Source organism: Puma concolor, chromosome B1, assembly GCF_028749965.1.
Source record: "Puma concolor isolate L17-30 chromosome B1, mPumCon1.1.hap2, whole genome shotgun sequence".
Lineage (NCBI taxonomy): Eukaryota > Metazoa > Chordata > Mammalia > Carnivora > Felidae > Puma > Puma concolor.
Window position 1 is genome coordinate 69,813,883 of NC_141670.1, and position 26,401 is coordinate 69,840,283.

General features: G+C 40.9%; 1 protein-coding gene across 2 annotated transcripts in view; it reads right to left on the bottom strand.

The window, feature by feature from the left end:
• Positions 1 to 26,041, bottom strand: part of FNIP2 (folliculin interacting protein 2) — a 131,069-nt gene extending 105,028 nt beyond the window's left edge. For both annotated transcript variants that reach the window (XM_025921636.2, XM_086703973.1), the window contains exon 1: positions 25,669 to 26,041. In XM_025921636.2, the coding sequence (XP_025777421.2) occupies positions 25,669 to 25,781 (113 nt within the window). In that variant the 5' untranslated portion in view covers positions 25,782 to 26,041. The remainder of the gene's footprint in view (positions 1 to 25,668) is intronic.
• Between the last annotated feature and the right edge of the window lie 360 nt (positions 26,042 to 26,401).

A 26,401-nucleotide genomic window follows, 5' to 3' on the forward strand; every position in this document is an offset into this window, starting at 1 on the left:
GAATCTGCATTTTTGTAATAAATAATTCTCAGATTTCAATGCTTTGCCACTATTGTAAGGTATAAATCTCTCCTCATACCTCACCACATACACAATGTTAGAATGTCTGTTATGAACTCCTAAACCAAATGACAAACTTCTTGAGGACATGCACACATCTTTACTTTCTGTTGTGTTTACATGTGTAGCTTAGCTAACACTGAGCAGAGAGAAGGCACTTAGTAAATGGTGCTTAAGTTAGAACTAACCTCTTTTCTGTCACATTTACTGAGGCTGCCTCACAAATAGCTGTTCACCTAAATTATGGAAATAGTCACACTCTCAGGCAAAACAAAACTCTATTATACCACAGCACAAGGTGACATAGATTCAAATGCTCCTTTGAAAAATAATTACACATTTAAAAATCTGACCGTATTTGATTAGTCCAAAACACAATCTAATGATAACCCTGATTCCTAAAGGGATTCAGTCATGCACCATCCAGCAGAACTGTCGTGAATGTCATGAATGTTTATTATTGGAGTATTTCCAAAGGAAAAGAAAAAACTTCTTAGGGAGAAGTTTTCTTAGCACAGAGGATTTTTAGTATTCATGACAGGATTTTTTACAAGAGCTATATTCAGGTACATCAGCAACTTCAATGGTCCCAAGAATTTGGTCTTTAGTAGTAGCACCGTCTAGGGATGCCTGGGTGGCTCAGTCAGTTAAGCGTCCGACTTCAGCTCAAGTCATGATCTAGCAGTTCGTGAGTCTGAGCCCAACATCGGGCCCTGTGCTGACAGTGAGGAGCCTGCCTAGGATTCTCTCTCTACCTCTCTCTCTGCCCCTCCCAAATTTGTGTTTTCTCTCTCAAAATGAATAAAATTAAAAACTTAAAAAAAAAAAAAAGTAGTGCCACTTAATAGTCATTTTCAAATTATTCCCTGGAAATTCAAAGGGAGCACTAAAACACTGTCCACCAGAAAAATATTGCAAGTCCCCTATATAATTTAAAAATTTCTAGGGGCGCCTGGGTGGCGCAGTCGGTTAAGCGTCCGACTTCAGCCAGGTCACGATCTCGCGGTCCGTGAGTTCGAGCCCTGCGTCAGGCTCTGGGCTGATGGCTCAGAGCCTGGAGCCTGTTTCTGATTCTGTGTCTCCCTCTCTCTCTGCCCCTCCCCCATTCATGCTCTGTCTCTCTCTGTCCCAAAAAATAAATAAACGTTGAAAAAAAAAATTAAAAAAAAATAATAATAATAAAAATTTCTAGTACCCATATTTTTTAAAGATTTTATTTTTAAGTAATCTCTATACCAGTGTGAGGCTCAAACTCACAACCCAGAGATCAAGAGTTCCATGCTCTACTGACTGGGCCAGCCAGGCACCCCTCTAGTACTCACATTTTAAATTTTTTTTTTTTCAAAGTTTATTTATTTTTGGGATAGAGAGGACAGAGCATGAACGGGGGAGGGGCAGAGAGAGAGGAAGACACAGAATCGGAAACAGGCTCCAGGCTCTGAGCCATCAGCCCAGAGCCCGACGCGGGGCTCGAACTCACGGACCGCGAGATCGTGACCTGGTTGAAGTCGGACGCTTAACCGACTGCGCCACCCAGGCGCCCCAAGTACTCACATTTTAAAACCGCAAAAGGAAAACAGGTGAAGTGAGTTTTAACAATTTATTTTATTTAGCCAACATATGCAAAATCTTATTTCAACATGTAATCAATATAAAAATTAATGAACTGTTTTCCATCCATTTCTTCACACTAAATCCTTAAAATCCAGTGTAAATTTTATACTTCAAGAACATCTCAATTCAGACTGGCCACATTCAAGTGTCCACGAGCCACATGTGGCTACCCAGATGAGCAGCACAGCTCTAGAAAACTCTGGAGAAGAATTACAGTGGTGGTGTATGCATACGATTTGCCTCTCCTTTGTTTCCCAACCCCATCACAGTGACCCATGAGAAAAAATACAAAACCTAACCTGGTGGCCGGTGGGAAAATTTGGAAAGCAAGTGTCCAAGTCAGAGTGTCCATGGTTGTCAGTGAAACCTTACAGACAGTCAAGAGGAAGCTGGCTCATTCCAGACCCCCACGCAAACAGAACTGAGAAGAATCATTACCTCTATTTACCAAACCGTAAGTATGCACGTTTGCCGATCTCAAATGCTATAATAATGAAAATCACATGACAAGGGAAATGAAAATTGAAGAACTTGGGACACCAAGAGATAACAGAGAAAACTGAGGAAGTATAACATCAACTTAGCTCCTCTATAGAATAAAAAGGATCTCATGACAATTAGTCAACACTTTCGACCAACCCTTCACTATTCACCTCATTTCTCCCCTCTTCTCCCTAAAATCTAATCAACAAACAAATCTTGTTGATCCTTCCTCATGTCCTTCCCATGGTACAAAGGGGGTGTAAACCAAAAAGGTGTATTGTACTCTGTGCAGTAAAGAACCCTGCCACTCATTTAATACTCTGCACAGGCCTCTTTATATCTGCTTTTACACCAGGACTTTTAAGATTCCTGGAACGTGTCTCAGGGTTCTTGGAATCTCTGAAAACATGCACACAGTTACACCCCATGGGCACTGAAATTGTCTGTTAACTCTCTGGGCCCTCTGATCACAACATCATCCCTTGGGAACTCAACATTGTTCCCATCAAGGGTCAATCCAACAACAAATGTGCTTGCTGTTCTCTGGCTTTAAAAATACCCTTGATTTCTACCCCCACTCATTTTCCAATATGACTGTGACTATAACCTCCTAGCCTTCTAGCTATCTTATTCCCTCCAAGCCTGACCTCTGACTACATAATCATCCTGTTTCTTCCTGCATCACACCCATTTTGGCTTTACTTACTTATCTTTCAAGCCCTACAATTCAGCTTTGATTTGATTCCCCACCTCATCATTCCCTCAAGGTGGAACAGCCCCCAAAACTCAGAATAAATTGCCCATTTACCTTTTCTACTCTAACATTGCACAGCTTCCATTGTACAATCAATTCTCATCATTCGCACTACTTATGTTCTATAAAGTCTCTGCAACAAGTGAATTAGAGAGTAATAAACCATTGCTTTCAGGGGAAATACAGGGTTAAGTTCCTGGAGGTCTGTGGCCACAGTGTTTTCATCAACTGATTAATATTTAATCTTGGGGTGTCTGGGTGGCTCAGTCAGTTGAGCATGTGACTCTTGATTTTGGCTCAGGGCATGATCCCAGGGTCATGGGATCGACCCCACCGTCGGGCTGTGTACTTAGTGTGGAGCCTGCTTAAGATTCTCTCTCTCTCATTCTCTCTCTCTCTCTCTGCCCCTCTGCCCACTCAGGCACACACACTCACTCTCTAAAATAATTTTAAAAAGATACTTATGTAAATATATATACATATATGTATATAATATACATGTATTATTGCTTCATTAACATTGAAATCACAGCCAACAGCACTACAACTCATGCCTGAATGAAGCTTAAGTAACATATATATAGTCTCTATATGCACAATACATCACTGCCTTCCTGCCTTAGGAACACTAGACAGCACTTCAGCCCAATACTTTGGGGTCATTTTAAATGGCAAAATCACCAACAAAAAGCACAAAGATACAAAACAAAAACAAAATCCAACCAAACAAAAAACTCAACCTCAACACTAAATAGACTGAAAAAAGAAAAAAAAAAAACAAAAACAAAAAACTGGTTTACAGTATGAGAGCTGATATAAGAAGGTTGTCCTGGGGCGCCTGGGTGGCTCAGTCAGTTAAGCGTCCGACTTCGGCTCAGGTCACGATCTCGCGGTTTTTGAGTTCGAACCCCGCATCAGGCTCTGTGCTGACAGCTCAGACCCTGGAGCCTGCTTCGGATTCTGTGTCTCCCTCTCTCTCTGTTCCTCCCCCACTCACGCTCAGTCTCGGTCTCTCAATAATAAATAAACATTAAAAAAAAAAAAAAAAAAGAAAAGGCTGTCCTGCCAGACCTGGGCTCAGAATATGCACATCAGGTGACTCCAATATTTGCTACTCTGTGGATGTCCCTGAATGACCATAAAAACATCACAAATATTGACTTTGGGGTTATAAACAAATTTTAATGAATAGGCGAACTTACAAAGCTAGAATCCATGAATAATGAAGATGGACTGTAGTTAGTACCTGATAGGGTTTTTGTGGTGATTTCCTCTGCTACACTGAAACCTCCCTGAGAGCAGATCATGTCTCAATCTTCCATTTGTTCCCAGAAATTAGCACAGTGCTTGGCATACAGAAGCCACTTACCCACACGCACCTTTGCCTCCTATGAGAAAAAGCTTTGCTTTTTCTAGTCTAGGGGAAAGACTAGATAGACCCTGGTCTCTGAGTCTCATTGTCTCTCACCTGCTCAGGGACACTGCCTCCACCACCTCTTACCTATCCCAGCCCTTAATAATGCACTCAAAATTATCAATTTATATAACCTTCACCCTTTATTCTATACAAGGCAGAGAAGGTGTGGGAAATGAAACACACATGGTCATTACTGATGGCATACATTGACAGTTGGGCAGGCATTACCCTCTAAGCCTGTGGAAAGCAATGACATTCTAAAAGAGAATTTCCTGCATTTAGACACTGGCCAGCTGTGACTAGTAACATTCCTACTATCACAAACATACTAACATGAAAACTTCTTAAAGGTTCTCAACGCAGAAACAAAAACAAAAATGAAACAAAAAATATCTAAAGCCTGGAGTATTTGTGAACACAAAAAGAAAGAATGAAGTTACAGAGCCATGTAGAAACAATACTGGAAAGACAACAAGAATAAAAAAATTATGAGCTAAAATATGAGAACAACATATATATTTAGCATTTAACTATATGGGAAGATAAAAACCTAAGAAAGTGCTAACTGGGGGGGGGGGGGAGGACTGAAAAATCAAGGCATCTACCAAGCTTAGAGACTTTAGTCACTTAACAAGCATTAAGCACTTTTGTAAGGTCTCCTTGCCTCTACCTTGGTACCCTGTTAGGTCCTATTACACATTACAATGGAACAGGATGAAATAAACCCTCAGGAACTGAACTGCTCAGGGCAGGGATGTGTCTTACTCATTTCTGTATTCTACCAATTCATTATATCTGAAATATCAAAGATGTTCAATAGAAGTTTTTGAAGATTTATTGTATAGGGTCTACAAATCCATTCAATAACTTTAGAGTTCAGAGTACAAATCAGAAACATTATTATAAAGTGTGGTCAGAATACCTGGCTTTCCTACAAAAATCAAGTTAACCTATAATACAGCCATTATTCTAATAGATAAGTGAACTGTTCTTCATAACAATAATATCTTTAACATCTTAACCAAGGGAAAATGCCTTCCAAGTGGTAAGAGGCTGCTATTTTACACAGACACACCTAGATACATACACACCCACACACACACACCCCCCAATCCTGCTCTTAGGGGCTATGCGGGGAAGGAAGGATGGCAGGAGAGTGCTCAAAAACCAAGAGGATAAGGAGTAGTTGTTGTTGCAGGAAAGTATAGCTTTAAGAAGAATAATATGAAGTGGTGTAGACACCATGAATGCATCACAGTCCCCTCTTGGTCTGAGAAACAGACTAGTTCAATGAGGAAGCATCACTTCCTCATGTAGAGAAACACTGCTCTAATGTTTTCTGACTTTGCACAGAAATAAGGAACCGGGTGCCTGGGTGGCTCAGTCGGTTAAGCTTTCAAGTCTTGATTTTGACTCAGGTCATGATCCTGCAGTTTGTGAGTTTGAGCCCTGAATCAGGTTTCACACTGAAAGCACATGGAACCTGCTTGGGATTCTCTCTCTCTCTCTCTCTCTCTCTCTCCCTCCCTCCCTCCCCTGTGCTCGATTGTGCTCGCTCTCTCTCAAAATAAATAAACATTAAAAAAGAAAGAAAGAAAGAAAGAAAGAAAGAAAGAAAGAAAGAAAGAAAGAAAGAACGAACGAACCAATGACAAGGGGTGACTGGAGATGGGGAAAGGTCTAGCAAGCCTGGGCAGAGGTTACAGTACTCTCATCTCTTATTGGTAGAAGCACAGATAAATATACCTAATTAACTTCCCGGTTGGAGCCATAGTAGAAATGCTCTGAAATTTTTCATAAATTTCCCTGGATACCAATCAAGTCAAAGGTCACACTCAGTAGAAGACAGTATAACAAGTGGTTCTTTACTTACTTAGCTAACACAACTGAGCCACTCTATGAGCCTAGCACAGTACTTTGCTCTCACTACTTCATCTAATTGAGACTCTATTTCTGTTTTTAGATAGAAAAAGTGAGATAGAAAGTAATTTGTCCAAAATTGCACAGCTAGTAAGCAGAAGAGGTGGAGTTCAAACCTGACACATATATATACTACCATGCATCCTTCTTTGCTTTCTTTGGAAAGAATAAAAGGCTATACAATAAACTGTAAATACTATACATATATATATATATATATATATATACACACACACACACATTGGCTGCATATAGAAAGTGATTAGAACAGTGCCTGTACATAGTCTGTGCTCACTAAATTGTATTATTATCCTTATTCTATCATGGCAGATAAGACATAGGAAGGCAAGAACAAACAAGAAATGGAACTTGTTTTTCAAATTACACTGTTGTGAAAGTCCAATTTGGAGTTAACCTTTGCTTTTTACTACTGTCCCTTGAAAATACAAAAGTTTACAGCAGTTAATTGTTAGTCTCATTCTCCAAGTACTCCAAATTTTTAATGGCATTAATCAAAAGAATCACAGCAGCATAGCAAACCCCTTCCTCCTTCTTCCTTTTCTCCTAACTCAGGCATTATTTTCACCTGGTACACCCTACCATCAGGGGATCTGCCATGACCATGCCAGATGACTACCACCCCTAGAGTAGAAAAAAATCTGTTACTTTCAGCCAGAAACTATTTTACTCTTACATAAGCTTTTCCTTTTACATTGTTTTTATTCTTGACTATAAAGACAGAGCTAGTAAGGAGGAAAAGTTAAGTGGCTACATTATGGCCATAGGCACACCTGATTGCCAACAAAAGCTGAATGCCGGGAAATCCTGTGATTTCCAGGGAGGCTGTAACAATTATTAGATTAAATCCAGATTGTGGTCAACATCAATCGGGTGTTCCTCATGAGTCTAGCCTGTTCTCTGTGGAACCTACTTTAACGTTTTTTAACGAACACAGCAACTTTTCAGGAGGCCTGTCCTTATATTCAGCCTCTTCTCTCACAGAATAAACTACACTAAAGCAATAATGTGTTACAACTCCAAAAGCTTCCACAATGAAGCCAAAGCTAAACTAGAAGATGATCGTTTCTATCACCTCCCTTGTCCTAAAATTACCCCCATCAAAAGTTCCAAATAAAAGCTTAAAACGTCTCCACTAAAGGAAAGGAAAGCTGAGGTCAAAGACGTTAAGCTTACAACATAAGGTGACACAGCCGTGCTTATTTATGTATTCAAACATTTCCCAAGTGCCTATATTAAGTGCCAGGAGCTGTATCCCAAAGCGAATAATACAAAGATGGCATGGTTGGGGCACCTGGGTGGCTCAGTTAAGCATCCAGCTCTTGACTTCGGGTCAGGTCATGATCTCACCGTTTGTGGGTTGAGGCTCCACGTTGGGCTCTGTGCTGACAGCTCGGAGCCTGCTTGGGATTCTCTGTCTCCCTCTCTCTGCCCCTCTCTCACTTGTGTGCCCTGCTTCTCTATCTCTCTCAAAATAAATAAATAAATAAACTAAAAAAAATAATAAAAACAAAGAAAAATAAAGATGGCATGGTCATCCCTCGCCCTAAATAGAGAGGGAGGGGCGTGCACAGGCAACCCCAGTGCAGCAGGTAGGGTGCAAAGTGCAATGATGAATATGAGAAAGAGCAGGAGGTACATATATCTAGGCCACTGGAGAGCCGGGCATTATCAGCACAGGCTTCCAGATATCAGCACATACTAAGTGCCAGGCATTGCTCTCACATCGCAAAAGCAAACCCATTTAAATCTCACAAACATGCCATGAGGTGGTTACTACTATTCCCAATGTACCAAAGAGCAGCACAGTACAGAGCTGTTCAGTAACTGATTCAAGATGTCACAGCTCTTAAGTGATGGTGTCAGGACTGGAAATGTGAAGTCTGGTTCCAAAGCCCACACCCACTCCTAACCACCACACTAGGTAGGAGTCAGTAGGTTAAGGTAGAATGGAGGAAGTGAGTTCCAGGCAAAGCCATCTTTATAAAGGGAAAGCTCAAAGCTTTTTGAGGAACTGAGACAAGTTCACTTTGACTGGTGTTAAGAAGTGTGAGGGGAAGAGCAAAGAGAAACGAGACAGGGCCAGCCATGTGAAGGAGCTTAAAGGTATCTTTAAGAGTTAAAGGTTACAGCTCTGAGCACCTCAATACCAAAATCTAATGAAAATAACACAAAGGTTCAGCACACAAAAGAACACAAGGGGTGCCTGGGTGGCTCAGTCAGCTGAGCATCCAACTTCGGCTCAGGTCATGATCTCCTGGTTCGCAAGTTCAAGCCCCACATTGGGCTTTGTGCCGACAGCGTGGAGCCCGCTACGGATTCTCTGTCTCCCTCTCTTTCTGCTCCTCCTTCACTTGTGCTCACTTGCTCTCTCTCTTTTAAAAATAAACATTAAGAAAAAAAGAATGCCAAAAAAAAAAAAAGAATGCAGATTTATGATCATTAAAAATAAAAAAGATGCATTTTAGTTACAAATTCATAGCAGCTTTTATTAAAGTACAAAACAAAGGAACTTGCCATACTCATAGGACTAAAAATTGGCTGAGGCCCAATGCCTCAGGTCTGTGTTCCAGATCTGGCCATATCCATTCCGGCAACTATCTCTGTGACCTTGGCCAATATGCCTGTTTTCTATTCTATACAATACAATTGCTTTGGTAAATAAAACCCATGGAAATGTGAACTATTACAGTTAAGTCCATCTTATTAATTACCCTTTCTCTGAAATACTGGTCTTTAATACACAGCAGCACATTCAACCCATATACATCTCTCCCCACAATTTTTATAAAAGAAAATCATGGGGAATAGGTCTTATTTTTTTTTTTTAAGTTTATTTATTGAGAGAGAGAGCACATGCATGCGTGTTCCTGAGTGAGTGGGGGGAGGAACAAAGAGAGAGAGAAGGAGACAGAGAGAATCCCAAGCAGGTTTCACACTGCCAGTGCAGAGCCCAATGTGGGGCTTGAACTCACAAACCGTGAGATCATGACCTGAGCTGAAATCAAGAGTAGGACACTTAACCGACTGAGCCACCCAGGCGCCCCAAAAAATTGGTTTGCATCGCATGTAATTCCTAACTTCAGCCTCCTAATCCTACAGCATGGCTTGTTTCTGCTTTGAAACTATCACCACTACATTGCATGGGCTAAACAGATCTTCGTTGTCTTTGCCAAGGAAAAGAAATGATTCAATTAAAAGGACCTTTAGCTTATCCTACTCATGGTGGGCAGGGAATATTCCTAACTTTCTCAACAACATCTAAGTACAAGATCCTCCAACCCCTGATGGCCCCCTCCTAGACTACTGGGAGAGGACAGCAGCCACCTGGAGTCACAGGTGCTCCTGTCTCAGATATAGAATTCAAATCAAAGACCTGGGGATTAAGAGGAAACTCAGGGCCTTAAAAGCAATACTCAGAAAATAATCTCTCCCCCTGGTGTTTTCTATCCCTATCCCACTAAGAAATTACCTCATCCAAGCAAATTAAAGTGGCAAATTAAAGGCACAGCATCAATGAAGAAGAAATCACAAAGAATAATATGGAGAAGGAACCTCCCGGAGATCAGATTGCAATACCTTTGATTCTGGTTAATCTGTCACTACATTTTTAGGAACCAGGGAGCAAGAAATCTCACAGAATAAAGGTTGCAGAGAGTCGGCTATCAGAACCTCTCCTCTTCCCTAACTGAAGTGCAGTCTTTGGAAAATAAAAACCGCTGTCAACTCTTATTACCATTTGAGAATAGGCGTGATTTATGGGTGAAATAAATACTTTCAAGCCCTGGTTGGCCCACTTATTTCAAAACTGATACCCATAAAATTCAAATGGGAGAAATGAACTTCTGATAACCCAGTGAAGTTGTAATAGTATATGATTTATGCACTAGTAAACTTAGGTTTGGGGTTTGTTTGTTTTTTTAACCACGTCCATGAGAAACCAAAATAAGCACTCCTTTATTCATCTGAATCTCATTTGCCATTAACATTTTCATGATGTTAACTTCATTAGTAGACAGGTATTTGGCCACTTGTTTTTATGAGGATAAAACAGTGTGAAGCTAGTGGGATATTTATCTTAGACAGAGAACTGGATTAGGACCAGAAAACAAAAGTAGGAATAAGCAAACATTTCTCTGGAAGGAGAAGTATAAACAGAGTGGTCTTTCCGTGATGGGTGTGAATACTGAACTGAACATTTTTGTAACTGATACGAGTTACCGAGTGGCCAGGGATAGGGCCATACTTATAAATGGCACTATACATTTTCACCAGGAAAATGCCCAACTAAAGGGAACACACAGCAGATCTTTCAGGGTCCTTTGAACAAACAGATAAGTAAATGCCAAATGAATTTTGGTTTGGGCAAAAGTCTGGTCAGTTTAGGTAAAGATGGTGTTCAAGCTATTCTTATGATAGACCAAATCTCAAAAAAAGGATATCCTTACTAGAATATGTCATACATTTCTTGGCAGTGAACCTCAGAAATCTAAAGTGAAACTTGTATAGAAAAAAATAAAATGATCTATAGAGAAGTCTCAGGTTAAAAAAAATTACATCACCTGGCAGCTGAAAAGTAATTACAAAAAGGGGGTAAACAAAATAAATGGGATAAACACACTTGCTGGTTAATTCTGAAATACAAGCACTAAGAGATATTCTTAAAGCTTCAAAGAGGAAAATTTATACAAAAATTTTAAAAGGAATTCTAGATAACAACTAATAAATTTATATTTCTCTAACTAGAGTTACTGGCTGAAAATAAACAGGTTTAAATAAGTATATTTAAATACTTACTGAGCTCCTATTAATGGACTCAGTGCTATGCTATGCACTGCAGGAACATACATACATATAATGTTCCGTGCACTTAAGGTATAATCTGGTAGTGCTTAGACAATTAAAAAACAAAACAAAAAACCAGCTAGTAGAATGCGGTAAGTGCCATAAAAAAACAAAAAAAAACAAAAAAAAACTTGAAGTTTAAGAGTTCAGAGGGCACACCTGTTTGAGGCAGTCACAAAGACAATCCCAGAGGTGGCATCTGAACGAAGTTTGAAAGAGCAAATAGAATTGTGACAAAAGTAATCTTGGGGAAGTGAATAGAAAAAGAAAAGTCTTAAGAACAAAATATGGGTTTCCTGGGCCCCCTGGCAAATACTGGCTTAGCATCTGCCCTAATAACTACTGCCTCAAGAACGGCACTATTTGTGGAGTATCCAACTGCACCTCAAATTCAGCATGTGCTTGGGGGGTGGGAGGGAGGGGAGGGTGGGTGATGGGTATTGAGGAGGGCACCTGTTGGGATGAGCACTGGGTGTTGCATGGAAACCAATTTGACAATAAACTTCATATACTGAAAAAAAAAAAAATTCAGCATGTGCAAATCAAACGTATATACTCTCTTTTTAGAAGTAATTTCTCCTTACAGCTGTCCTATTGCCATTCTCCCAGGTTACTCAAGCTCAAAACCTTGAAGTTATTTTATATATTACTACTTTTTTTTTTTTTTTTTTTTTTTTTTTTTTAGTAAGCTCTACACCCAACACAGGGCTCGAATATACAACCCCAAGATCACGGGTCGCGTGCTCTTCCGAATGAGCCAGCCAGGCGCCACAATATTACGACTTTTTAAAAATTATTTATTCTCTTCGTTTACAATTCACTCTCCCTCACTTTCATATCCCATTCAGTTTTTCCTCTAAAATATGCCTCATATACATTCCTCCCTGCATACCAGTTAGGTCCTCAAAGAAACTACATTCAGAGAAAGCAATGGAAGACATATAAGCCCTTAATTACTTGCTAAGCTTTGATGCCAAATCTCACCCTTAAATCCTAATAAGCTGGGCTGGGCCAGACTCTGGAACTGGATGGGACCAGATGGAGAATTCTAGCTATCAGGATTTTAGGCCACCCAGAGCCTAAACCAATGCAGGTCAAATGAGCTTCTCCTCTGCCCCCAAAAGGTCACCCAGGAACTAATCTGATGGTGAAGAAAAACCCTCACTGGGAATTTCAGCCAGCAAGGAAAAGAAAAGAAAGAAAAAAAGAAGAGAAATATAAAAACTCCTTGCTGCACTTCTTAGGGCAGAGTTGGCCAAGGCCCCATACCCCAAATATTTCTAGGATGGGAAGAAAAGGGGAGTCTTCTAAACAAAAAGGTGATAACTGATAGATGAATAATACTTTAGGATTTGTTATGAAGGAGAAGAGAGACCCTGTTATTTTCTCCTTGAGGATTACTGTGTCCCTCCTCCACTAAAAGTATCTCTGAGGTACTTGTGACCTAGTGCCTTACACATAAAGGTTTCTAAAATAAAAGGAAGGAGAACAGGTCTGACATCATGGCAATATTTTAATCCAAGGTAAATTACCTACTTACTATGGTCTGCTGATTGGACCACAACAATTCTGGCAATCAGGATGCCTGGGTGGCTCAGTTGGTTAAGCATCCAACTTCGGCTCAGGTTCTCAGTTCATGGGTTCGAGCCCCGTGTTGGGCTCTGTGCTGACAGCTCAGAGTCTGGAGCCTGAAGCCTGCTTAGGATCCTGTCTCCCTCTTCTCTCTGCCCCTCCCCCACTTATGCTCTGTCTGTGTCTCTCAAAAGTAAACATTAAAAAAACAATTCTGACAATCAAGTGCCAATTATGACACAATTCTGAAAAGAATCTTCCTCTTAAACAGCTACTTCACATGCTAGTAGGTCAAGGCAAGCTCAAGAGAACTCACATAGCTACCGCTGCGTTCAACACAATATTGACTTTAACGGTCCAAGCTGTAAAACTCAATACTCGGAATAATCCAAAGAGCAGTACAGCACGGTAATCAGGTGTAAGATCAAAGTCCAACACACCCTGGACTTGAAGGAGGGAAGACTGGAAGAAGGAAGACGCAATGACGAACAAATTATGAAGTGCTGAGTTTGCGCCTACTGGAACTAGGCTCCTTTTTAATAGCTTTATTTGGAACGAGCAGAGGTTGCACACTTCTCTTGGCACATTATCTAAACTAGTACTGCATGAAATTATTAGGGGCAGTACTCAGCACTTCAGTAAGATTACTGGACAATTAAAAGCTTTTCCTTTTTCTTGTTTCCTCATTTCCCCATTCCCAGCACCCCCCTTTCCATTTGTAAAAAATGTGACTTATCATAAGTAACTGAGCTAGTCTTCAAACACACACTCCTCTCCTGGGTGTAAATCTGGAATTTTAGGACACAGCCAAAACTGGTTTTTCACCAATGACTGGAAAGTTAATCAACACAAGAAGCAGAACTATCAGGAAACTACTTAAAAGAAAAAAAGAGGTCCTGAGATACAAAAAGAGATATCTGGGGCTGGAGAGAGAGATGAACAAGCTGAGCACAGAGGATTTTTAGGGCAGTGAAAATATTCTGTGTGACATTATAAGGACGGATACATGCCATTATGCACTTGTCCAAACTCACAGAAGCTAAAATACCAACAGTGAACCCTAAAGTGAACTACAGACTTTGGGTAATGGGTCAGTGTAGGTTCATTCTTGGCAACAAATGTACCACACCAATGACAATAATGAAGGAGGCTATGCGTGTGTGAGAGCAGGGGCTGCATGGGAAATCTCTGTACCTACACCTCAATTTTATTTAAATCTAAAACTGCTCTAAACCACTAAAGTTTTATTAAAACAAAAAAACAAAAAGCAAAACCCAGATAACTATATCTGATAGGATTACCAAGCATGGGTTCTGTCACAGGCTGGGAAGAAAGTCATAAAAGGTGGGAGCATGATGTTACTGGCTTGTGTTAAGGCTTTTCCCTTTGGAGATGAGAGGTCTGGGATTGGGGGAGAGCGGGAAGACTAAGAAATACAGATACGTTCTGCTTGCTGATATCATACACAGTAAAACTGCACTAACTTGGAGCCCAGCACCAAAAGTTAGGTTAAGGTCCCTGTGCTGAGCAACACGCTTCACCAATCCATTACTCAAAATTGTAGTGGCTCCCCAAATGCCTTCAAAGAAGAAACTCCACTTTTTGATGACGACAAGCTACCTGCTATCTCCCTACAGTCTGGAGATGCTCAAGAGATGGGATTAATACAGGGAAGTAGCTAGAGAAACTGGGGGGAGAGACATTATATTTAAGTCTCTTGAGAGTTACGAGAGCTGCCATTTATCGAATGCCTGATAGGTACCAAGCACTGTGTAACATAACTGACATATATTTAGTCCTCATAACAACCTTACATGAAAAGCGATTTTACATCCATTTTACAGTTGAAAAAATTTCAAGAGAGGATGATGTGGCATACCTCGTAAGTGGGGGAGCCAGGTTTGAACACAAGAAATGCAGACCCATAACAAAGTCCCTACACTTTCTATTAACCTTCAAGGTATAGATTGAAGACCCCTCATCGTCTCTTTGGGATACTTAAATTTACACTGAAAATTAATAATGCTTTCAAGGCCCTGCACAATCTGGTCCCAATGGATCTTGCCTCACTGGAGCATTCTTATTTAAAAAAAAAAAAAACACACAAAAAAACAAACAGCTCATTCATTAATCCAGAAACACTTCTAAGATAAATCATCTTCCTCCTCTTCATCTCTCAAAAACTGTTTTCCCATCAGATTTTATCTCCTTTGTAAAGCCTCCCCTAACCAGCTCAGATTAAAGAGCCCTTACTGTTTGCTTTCATCTTAATCTGACACTGGATATTTGGCCCAGGAGTCCACTGCTTCTCATATTATCACTTAGCTTTTTACACTTAATATCTATTACTTGGCACAATTAAAATGGGAAGCCCCCCCTGGGGCCCCTGGGTGGCTCAGTTGATTAAACGTTTGACTTCAGCTCAGAATCTGGATCTGAGAGAGCAGTTTGGGCATTTACATCTTTCTAGATGACTTTAATGTCCAGCCAGATTTAAGAACCACAGGGTTTGGGGTGCCTGGGTGGCTCAGTCAGTGGAGTCTCTGCCTCTTGGTTCAGGCTCATGTCATTATCTCACAGTCCGTGAGTTCGAGCCCCACAGCTCTGTGCTGACAGTGCAGAACCTGCTAGGGATTCTCTCTCTGCTTCTTTCTCTGCCCCTCCCCTGCTCATTCTCTCTGTCTCTCAAAACAAATAAACTTAAAAAAAACAGAACCGTGGGGACTAACTAAAGTACTGATACATGCATTTATTCAATGGAATAGTAGGTAACTTATCAGCAAAACGCAGAACAGTATACAGGCAACTACCATTTTGCATGAACGAAAAGAGAGTATTTTTTTTTTCTTATATTTGCATTGAATATTTCTGAAAGGATATAAAAGAAACTTACAATAATGGTAGCCTCTGGAAAGAGTGATCAGGGGTGTGAAGTGAGAGGTTTATATTTCAATGTATATCATTTTATATTGTCTCATTTTTCTTCATCAGGTGCATTTAAAATTCATAATCTTGAACAAAGTCAAATCATAATTTATAGACAATTTTCAGGAACACACGGCACTAAGAAATGTATCGAATCCCACAGCGGGGGGCAGGCAGCAATATTCACAGGGTTTCTGTGGAGACCCTCACACTGAGAAAGAACCAAGAGGCTACCAGGGGTCCTTCTTCACCCTTTGGGCAGAGACAGTAGTTCCTGCTCTTCTACCTCCTTCTGCCCTAGCAACTAACTTATTCAGTGTACCATTCTAAAGCAAATAGTCATTGCCTGTTATGCTTGGGAAAAGTGTTTACTCATAGCTCACTTCCTCACACAGCATAGGTCATCTTTATACAACAGTCTGGGTTAAGAGCTTCTTAAAGAACATGTCAGATTTCTAACCCATTTTTAAGTTAGTTTCTCAAATGGAAAGCAGAAATAATTCCACCTTTTCTTTAAAGTACTTACTTCATGGAACATGCACACAGTTCCTGTAGGGTTCAAAATACCAATATTGTTTTTATAATTAAGTGTGCTATATCATAAACATGAAAAAAACAATTGAGTGAAGTTCATCATATAATGTATTACAGTTCTACCAAACCACACAAGAATTCAAATAAATCTAAAAAGTATAGAACAGAGTTTTACATTTTATCAACACGGCTAATAATTTGAGAGGTTCATAATACATAATACTTTTCCAATAGTTTACTTTCAACAGCTACGAGATTTTATAACTGGGTCTCAGACATATTACTTAGGTGTCTTTTTAGTTTAGTTGGGGGTGTGTGTGTCTGTGTGTTTGCTGTTTTTTTGTTTTTTGAAGAGAAGACAGTTCCCTTTAGAATATTTATCCTATGATTTTGATACCAGAAAATTTTTCATATAATTACTGGGAAGAAAGAAATTGAGTTGTATAAAATAAGATTCCTTTAAGCAATGCCACAATGCATGCCAGAAACATAAAGAAAGAAGTTCCCTACAAAAAAAGCACTATTATTTCAAGAGATCCGATTCTGGAATACCAGAGAATCTTTAAGGATTGTCAGTTTTCAAAACTCTTAAATACATTCATTCATTCAACAGCTATTTATTAAATGCAACCATTTAGCACTACATTAAGCACTACAGACACAATGACAGGACTAGGATTTAGAAGAACTCCCATATCAGTGCTCTAACCATAGCATGTACACTTCCTTGTTTCATTCAATTACTTCAAATATATGCTTTAAAGTGGGAAATTTAGGGGAACCTGAGTGGCCCAGTCAGTTAAGCATCTGACTCTTGGTTTCGGCTCAGGTCATGATCTCATGGTTCAGGAGTTCGAGCCCCACATCAGGCTCTGTGCTGATGAGGAGTCTCTCTCTCCCTCTTGCTCTCGCTGTCTCACTCTCAAAACAAGTAAACTTTAAAAAATCACAAATAAATAAAGTGGGAAATTTACAGGATCTTATTACTATTTTTCCATCATATTTTATAAAAGACTTGGGTAAATAAGGACAATTAAGAGGTAACTGATAACACACAATTTTTTTTTCTATAACCCTAATGGTTTCAAATGTAAGAAAAAAGAAAATGTCCAATCTTCAGGATACACCAGGGAGAGAGAGTTGGCAGTATGAAGTATTTATAAGGTGTTAAAAGGCAGAACAGATTAGACTGGTGATTTTGTTGCCTCTTCCTAACACATCTTAAATCAACACCTGTTTCATCTCTCCAGGAACGTGCAGGTTAACATCTAACTTGTCTTCAACTTGTGAAGAAATAGAGTTGCCATGACAACTGAATGAAAAGTTTAGTTAGCATAATTTATCCAATGAAATGCAAAAATCCACTTGATACCATTTAACTGATACATGTGTACTTGTAAGCAAATTCTTTTTTTCTGTTTGTCAAACTGTTAGATTAAATGTTAATCTATTCTCTGGAAAGTTTCAGGGACAAAACATTAAATACACACACACACACACACACACATACTTTTTTGTTAGAGTAGGCCACCAATAAATAAAATTCAACGACAACCGACCATTAAATCTTAGCAGTACTGCACTTAGAATTACATTCAGTATTACAGGGTCTCAAGTACCCTAAATCAAAGAAAAGCAGACACTTGTAAGTTTATTTCTTGCTATGTTGTCAAGTAAATTCATGTACCTGTTCAATTTCTACTTATGTCTATTATACAACGTAACCCAGGGTGTATTCAAATACGTGGACTATCAATTTTCTTAGAAAAAAATATTTCCATCATAAACACACAGAGTTTAAGCTGTTCACATGTGCTACATAATCATTAACTTCCAACGTGCAACTAACCTTGCTGGAAACTAGACTGAAGTCCCCACCAGATATGTAGGTTCTCAATCTGTCCCCCTCAGCTTTCTGGAGATAAATTTCTACTGCACCCACGCATACTTTCACTTAGGGACCTTGCATGAATTGGTTGTCATTTTCAATTAGACATCAGTGAATAATCAAACACCAGTGATCACTTATTTAAAGATGTATTCTAGGGGCGCCTGGGTGGCTCAGTCGGTTGAGTGTCTGACTTCGGCTCAGGTCATGATTTCACGGCTCGTGAGTTCGAGCCCCATGTCAGGCTCTGTGTTGACAGCTCAGAGCCTGGAGTCTGCTTTGGATTCTGTGTCCCTCTCTCTCTCTCTCTGCCCCTCCCTCGCTCATGCTCTGTCTCTCTGTCTCTCTCTCTCAAGAATAAGTAAAATATTAAAAAAAAAAAACATTAAAAAAATAAAGATGTATTCTAGCAAGTACAGAAAAGTCCTCATTTATGACTTAAAAAAGTCAGGTGTGGTGATAAGGTCAGCTTTATTAAGCAGTATACATATCTCTTTACAACACTATGCTGGGCACAAATTCTAGAGTACAAGCAAGAATACGGGACAAATAACTAGAAAACTATTCTAAATATATATAAATGAAAGGCATACAGTTAAGGAGAAAGCAATATGGTAATCAGGGATCCAGATTATCCATGCTAATATCAAAATCTTAGGTAACAGAAAGAACACTCTGCTATACAACACTTACCCACAACGTTACAGTATTAATGAATGCATTTATTGCATTTAATATATTGCATTATTTTGGCACAAACAGAAAATGAAATAAGAAAAAAAAATATGTAGCATGGTGTGTGAGAAAGCACATTGTCCTTTTCAGAAGTCCATTATAAAGGCAGCTGGACAGATTCTGGCTAAACACAAGTGGGATGCCAGCCCATCTCCTTCCATCCCCATCCCACCCTCCCATTCAAGCACTGGTTACAAAAGTGCCTGTGTGGCCCTGAGAAGTGAGTCATGGATGTTCCATTTACAGACGGGGTGGAGTTGAGGGAAATCACTATTACATGCCCAGTTAGCTGGAAAAGTCCATCCTGTTTTTCCTCTTTTACATAATAATCATTTTTCACAAACCTGAGATAAAGAATACTTGGTAAGTAGGAACTCACCAAATATTTCAGCAAAAGGGAAAGACATACTACTTTTACAGCCAAGGACATGAACTCATAGTGCAGTCCTAACAATTCACACTAGGCAAGGGACTCGTACAATCAGGATAAAACATTTGTTCCTTTTCGCCCACACCAAGAAAAACAGTGGCTGGAGAAATCAGCACAGTGCCAGTTTCCAAATCAGATTCACCCACCAGGAGTTCACACAGACAGCCAAAGCATTTCATGAGCGCAAAGACAATCTTTTACAACTTCCTTTGCCAAGGAAACAAAACAGCAAAGTGGCTTCCTTACACTGACCTCACAAGTAAGCCATGAGAAACACAACCTTAAGCCACAATGACAAAAATCAACGCTCTCTTTAGATCTATATGCATTACAACACCACATGCCTGGCCCATCTTTCAATACCACATACTAAGCCAAATGACAATGTGTAACATGACCAATTCACATTTCAGAACTTAAAATTATAATACATATCTTAGCTTTAAAGATATCTGATCCCAGCCCCTTAACTTCTCCAAGTTCTCCCACATCTAGAAGGTTGTGACACTTTTTTCTAAACACATTTCAAATAAATCTTAATTAGAGCTCTCTCTCAGTCACCAACTGAAGACCTGTAGGCAGCTCCTAACCTCCGTTCTGATGAAGATTACAGTGGGCTCTGAAGCGTGGGGGAAGCAGTGACCCTGCCCAACTAGTAAAAATTTTGCACATGTATACTGCCTACAGTTATCAATACCAACAATTAAATTGGCCTCCTGAGGCTTGTAATGGACTGAGGTTTTAAGCACATTAAAATTCACTGCATATTACTTTTAATAACAGGAACTACCAGTTATTTTAATGAAGAGGAAAACTTCTACAAAGAGTTTTTATTCAAATCAGGCTTCTCCACAAATATTATCCTTACCCTCCCCACACACCTCCACCTCACAGTGTAAAAATACTCAAAGGCATTCAACATTTAAAATAATTGAAACCACAAAAGCCACACAAATTCATCAGAGCAAAATCCAACAAAAAATCCTACACAAAAGAGTAAAGTTAAATTTTCAGCCACCCCTTTTGGCAGCCACCGGCTGGTGTGCAGGGCTGCTCTCTTCCGTACATGCAGCATCAATCACATTCCTATTTTTAAAAACTATCCCTGTAAGTTTGTATCTTGCTTTTGCTTTTTATACTGAGAACTCCTTTCTCTGTGTGTATACATATACGTATACGTGTGCACATATATGTGTACACACACATGCATGCACACACACACACACACACACACACACACAAAACAATGATTTGGCTGCTGCAGAGTATCATCCATTGTGCAACGGTATCATTCTGCCTAACAATATTCCCCCTTCAGCTAAATAAGATTTTTTTCTTGATAAGAAAAATAGCATATAATTCTGAAAAACAAATACACCATACTCCTAAAAATATTCCTGAACTCTCAGTCACCTCTATCCAGGTCTGAGTTACAGCCTGCTGTGTGTCTTTAACACTCCTCTGAAAACTTGGGTTTCTATGTCACCACTAACAATGTCAAGGTAAAAAAAAAAAAAAAAGTAAATAAAAACATGCCACTTCAGTTCTATCTCAAGTCTCTGAAAAATGGTTTAATTTTAATAAAAGCCTGAATGTGAATAATACTCAACTCCATGACTTAAAAGGCTCCTTGGTAATACTTAAAATCAGTTTGCACCACATTTGATTATTTTGAAAAAGATTTTCAAACTCATCATATTACCTCCGTACCACCTATGTAATCCTATGACATAGGACTGGTGCTGTGACTTTACAAATGATAAAACTGAGAACCAGAGAAATGAAGAGACTTGTTCAGGCCCATGTCGACATGGTGACTGAGGCAAGACTAAATCAATGATCTCCTCAATTTGTCTTCCAAGTGCTTTTAACAGAGCCCACTGCATTACCTGGAACAGTCCTTTCTTTACCTCTGCCAAAAATCTCTAATAACCCCCAACGGTGTACGGCATGTTTCAGGACAAGGAGATAGGATGTAAAGAGTATGCCAATAAATCCAAAACAGCAGGCAAGGAAACTTCCAGGAAGACTTTTAGAAAGTAGAAAAAAAAGAAATCAAAAGTGCTATTTGTCCCACGTGTGTCACATACCTTAGGTTATAGGCATTAAAAATGAGTGCAGTGGAACTACACTGAGTTTTCTCCAGAATATTCTCCCTACTTCAGAAAAATCTCATTAGAAATGCATATATCCTGGGAGCTGGCAGTGGGGGGGAGGAAGTCCTTCTGTGTAATTTCCCTCTGTCCAAGAGAAGACTAATTTATACTCCTACCCTCAGTCACACAAAACATGAGAACAGTGAGTTCTTAATGCCTTACTTAACGTAAAGATTTACTCTTTATCAGTGTTTCAATGATCTTCTTGTTATAGTGTCCAATGTGTACTTTGCTGTTTATTTATCTTGGCAAATAATCTGTGTCCTGTGTCATGAGTGTCCTACCTTGATTTGTACAGGTGGAGCCAAAGCCACAAGCACATGGGCATCAGATGTTATTTGATAATGATGCTAAGTGGATTAAATTATACTTATACTAACCCTGTAACAGATTACTTAAATTTGTTCTAACAGAACAATATGGATTAGTACTAACTAGGCCATTTGGCCTTAGATATTCAGGACTGGAGGGGAGAAAAAATGGAGTCTACTTCTAGCATTTTATAGCTAGCTACCAAACAGCTGAAATGCCTCCACTCATTCCTCATGTCCCAGGTGATATATAAGCTTACTCACTTCATCTAACGGGTTCAAAATAAAATATTTGACAACCTATGAGCTTTTCACCTCTCTGTTGCATATATATTTTAGGTGAAGACTGGTCTACTAATTTAACAGAGACATTGAAAAAAAAAACAAAACCACAAACTTTAAAATAAAACCTCAAACCTGAACCAGATATGCAAGTCAATGGGCATACAGGCATACCTCGGCTTTTAAAATTTCCTATATGAACATGCTGATCTCAAATCCAAGGTGACCAGGAACCCAATTTTATTCCTGACTTGAACCTCTAGACACATCACCTCTTTTTGTTCTACTTTAACTTTCTAGAACAAAGAGTTGTTCAAATAAATATTTATGTACCAACTAATTCAAAGTGAAAGCTTTCTGAAGACCAGCAAATAGAGGATACTCTCAAATTTCAAGACCATAATGGAACTTTATAACTTTAAATAGAGCTTACACTTCACAGATACCATAATCATATATTGTTCCTAACTACTTCTCCCAAACATGGAAATTCAATCTCTTTTGATTTCTTTTGTTTTCCTAGAAGTCTCTTTCCTCAAAGCTATGAAAGGGCTTTTGTTGAGATCCCAAATAAAATACATTTAAGAAGGAACCTTGACTGTGATGATTCCCTTTTTAGATGGAATGCCAGAAAACATGAAGATCTGAAAACGACCTATGATATTAGCTACTTAGATTGGACAGAAAATTTCCTCTTTCATCAACTATAGTGAGTGAAAACCAGGGGGTGAGAGAACAGTAAGAAACCCAGGGAAGTGACTAGGAGGTGCACAAGAGTAAACAGAGTAACATGAAGGGCAAACTTGACAAAAGGCAGAACTTCAGAGAATTGGAGAAAAGTTTAAAATAACTAGTGAAAGTCCATGACAGAAAGAGAAAAGATATAAAAAGGCTTCCACTGGGGCGCCTGGGTGGCTCAGCTGGTTAAGCTTCCGATTTCAGCTCAGGTCATGATCTCTCGGTTCACGAGTTTGAGTCCTTGTCGGCCTCTGTGCTGACAGCTCAGCGCCTGGAGCCTGCTTCGGATTCCGTGTCTCCCTCTCTCTCTGCCCCTCCCCTGCTCACGCTCTCTCTCTTTCTCAAAAATTAAAATTAAAATTAAAAAAAAAGGCTTCCACAAACTCTAAAACGAACAACAAATTAATTAATAAATACAGTTGGATCTTAATTTTACTTAGGCTTTTCTCCAAAATATGTAATAAAAGCTACAAAACTGCTCAAAAAGTCTACCCGATTCCTCAGCAGAATTTCATCCTCAAGATTTACAAGTTACATACTGTATTTAAATGCCCTGAAAAATAAATTCATGTTAGGAATACTAGATTTTTAACCTGAGGGTTTTAGCTTAACTTCTCAAAATCTATTCATATATAAAGTGGATTTCTAAGGGCAGCTAATCCCCTGTATAAGGAAGGCACCCACTTCCCCGAAAAGCACATGCCAGCTCCTATTTCGTAAAATGTGAATAAAATGAAGCACAAGGCAAGAAAAGGAAATTTTCTAGGAGACTTTTCTCAGGAGGGTTATACTACAGGAAATTTTCTAGGAGACTTTTCCCAGGAGGGCTATACTGCATCTCAGAGTTACACTAGGTGGAGAGAGCAGGAGGAAAGACTTGCTTGGGTGTCCTTTGTTGATCTGATGTGCGCTGGTTGATTTGTCCCCACCTTCCTGAGTCTGTACAGACATCTGCTAGTTCACTTCTTTTTCCATGATGACCCCTGGCAGGGACACTGCTAAAGAGCCTCATCAAGTGAAACGTTCAGCTGAGAGCTCCAATTCTCCCTACCTATCTCAAAACTCTACTTCAAAAACTTGTAGAAAATCCTAACGAGGTCAAGAAAAAAAAAAAGTCTTTGGCATACTTTTGTGTTCTTCATTATACACCAATGCGACATCAGAACACTATACTGAAAATGTTCCCACAAAGTGGGAATCAATTTCCCTAATATGGCCAGGCCCTAAATATAGCCACAATTTTTTTGTTCAAAATACACTCAATTAAACTTGTGGCTGGAGGAAATGGCGGTGGGCAACTGGGCAGAGAGCACAGGAAACAGTGACAGTGTAACCCCACTATCTCCACCAACATTAAAATGGCTTTAAATGTCCTTGACAAGGGCTGCCAAAGTAAAGACACTGGTAACACACATGCCCTTTTCTCTCCGGGCTTTGTTCCCTTAGTCGAGTCTGGGTTACTTGCAGGGAAGAGAAGAAATTCCATACCCTGGGTCTGAAGTAATTCTACCATTCTGAGAAGGGACACGACATCAGTAGTAGTCAAAGTGGTGAACGGAATGGGATTCCCTACTCAAATTATAAGGATTCAGTCCGCCTAAAGGAAACAGGAGAATTTAACTAGGGTAGTTTAAAGTCCTCACGATTTACCTTCCAAATAACACCACACCCACACACACTTCACGAACACAAAATACTGGTATGTAATACTCACAAAACTGCAGCGAGGAGCTATGTTTTTAAATGAACGGAATTCAAGAAAAGCAAACTCTAGAATACAAAACCTAATCCAAAATTTACTCGGAAGTTTCACTTCAAACTCTTAAAAGGTCTATTAATACTGGTTCTGAACTTGTTTAATAATAAACTGCTTCTGCAAGACATTCTGGCCAAAAAGCGGTAGCAGCGTGTCACCATTGAAGTGGATACTCGATTTAAAAATTTGCTGGATAAAACTGGTATAGGTACATGAATAAACTTCCCAACATAAGTGTGCTGAAAGGCAACACCGGGCATTTTAAGTCATCTTCTAAAAGTTAGCTCTCGAACGCAGAATTAACGCAGACATTTTAAAAAGTGGATTCTGGGGTCAAACTGCTTGGGTCAAAATGCAGGCTCTGCCGCTGTACTGTGGTGAATCCTGGACACGCTGCTGAAGTTCTCCCGACTTTAAGTCTCCTCATCTGTAAAATGGGAGTTAAAATAGCACCTACCTCACAGGGTTGTTAAAAAAATAAATAAATGAAAGAAATCACCATAAACCATTTAAGATGGTAAGCGCTCAATAAATACTGTCAATTCTTAGTCAAAGGTGTGTGTTCACAAGGTCGGATCTATTAAATACGTGCATCAGCATTGTTAAATGAAAACCTCAGCCATTTCATAAAAGCATTTTACTCCCTCTTTCCATACATCAGGCGGCATCAACCTTCGAAAAGATGTGCAAATTACACACTTTCATTCATCCGTTTGAGAGCTTGTCACACACAACAAGAAGGAAGGAAGATGTCTTTTTCGTGACTGTTGCTCCTTCATAACTTCAAAATACTGTCACGTACACAATGGGTTGGAGCTGCCCTCAAAATGACAGCACACAGCTTTGCAGCGCCCGCAGAGGCGTCCAGGCGGCTCTGCCGGGAAGGGGTTCACCCCAATTCAGGGCGAATCTCCCGTCTGCACAGCCAAGCAAGCGCACGCCTGAGAATCCCAAGGAACACAAGAGAACTCTCTGCAAGGAGGAAGGGACCCTGAGTAGCGGGGAAAGAGGGAGGGAGGAAGCGGAGGAAGGGAGGAAAGGACCCTCCCGGTCACAGAGGTTTCGGAGCCACACTCGGATCAGGCGCGTCCACGATGACAAGCCCGGGACCCGGTGCCGGCGCTGGGCTGCGACGTCCCGGGCGGCCCACTCCCTTCTCCTTCCCTCCCCCGGCGGGTACCGAAGCCAACTCCGGTCCCGCTCCAGCCTCGCCGCGCGGCGCCCCCTCACCTAAACGCGGGTCCTTCCTTGGGAGCCCTGCCCTGGGCAGACGCCGACGCCGAGCTGCCGCCGCTGCCGCTGCCCTTTTTGTTAAAGAGCTTCTGGAGCAGGGTCGGGGCCATGATGCTGCCGCCGCCGCTGCAGCTCCGGCCGTGGCGCTCGGGGGGCCGGCAGCTCAGCGCGCAGCCGGGGGCGGCGGCCGCGGCGGCGGGGCCATCGCAGCGGCGGCGGCGCGGCCGCCCAGCCTTGTGGGAGCGCGGGGCCGCTGCGGCTGAGTAACTCTGCTCGGCGTCGGGGCCGCCGGAGGCCGGTCATATGACTGAGCCGGCCCGCCGCCGCCGCCGCCTCGCGCGCTGACAGTTATCTCCTGCGGGAGGAGCCCGCAGCCCCACGGCGGCGGCGGCAGCGGCGGCGCGGGAGGAGCGCGGCCGCCCAGGCGGCGGCCATTGGCCGGGCGGCCGCCCGCCCCGGGCTCACGTAACCCCGGTGGGAGGCGAGGCCCGGATCTGGCGGCCCTGTGCTCCCAGCACGCGGGGAGCGGAGGCGGGGCGGGCGCGGCGCTTAAAGGGGCCCAGGAGGCGGGGGCGGTCGCCGCGCGGCCGGGGTGGGCTGCGGGAGGGACGTGGCTCCGCGAGCTGCGCGTGGGGCTGGAGGTGGCTGCATTCTTTCGAAAGCGAGAGAGCGGCTGGGCCGATCTTTGTTCTTTTGAGACAAAGCCCCTGAACTTGGGTCCTGGCTTTGT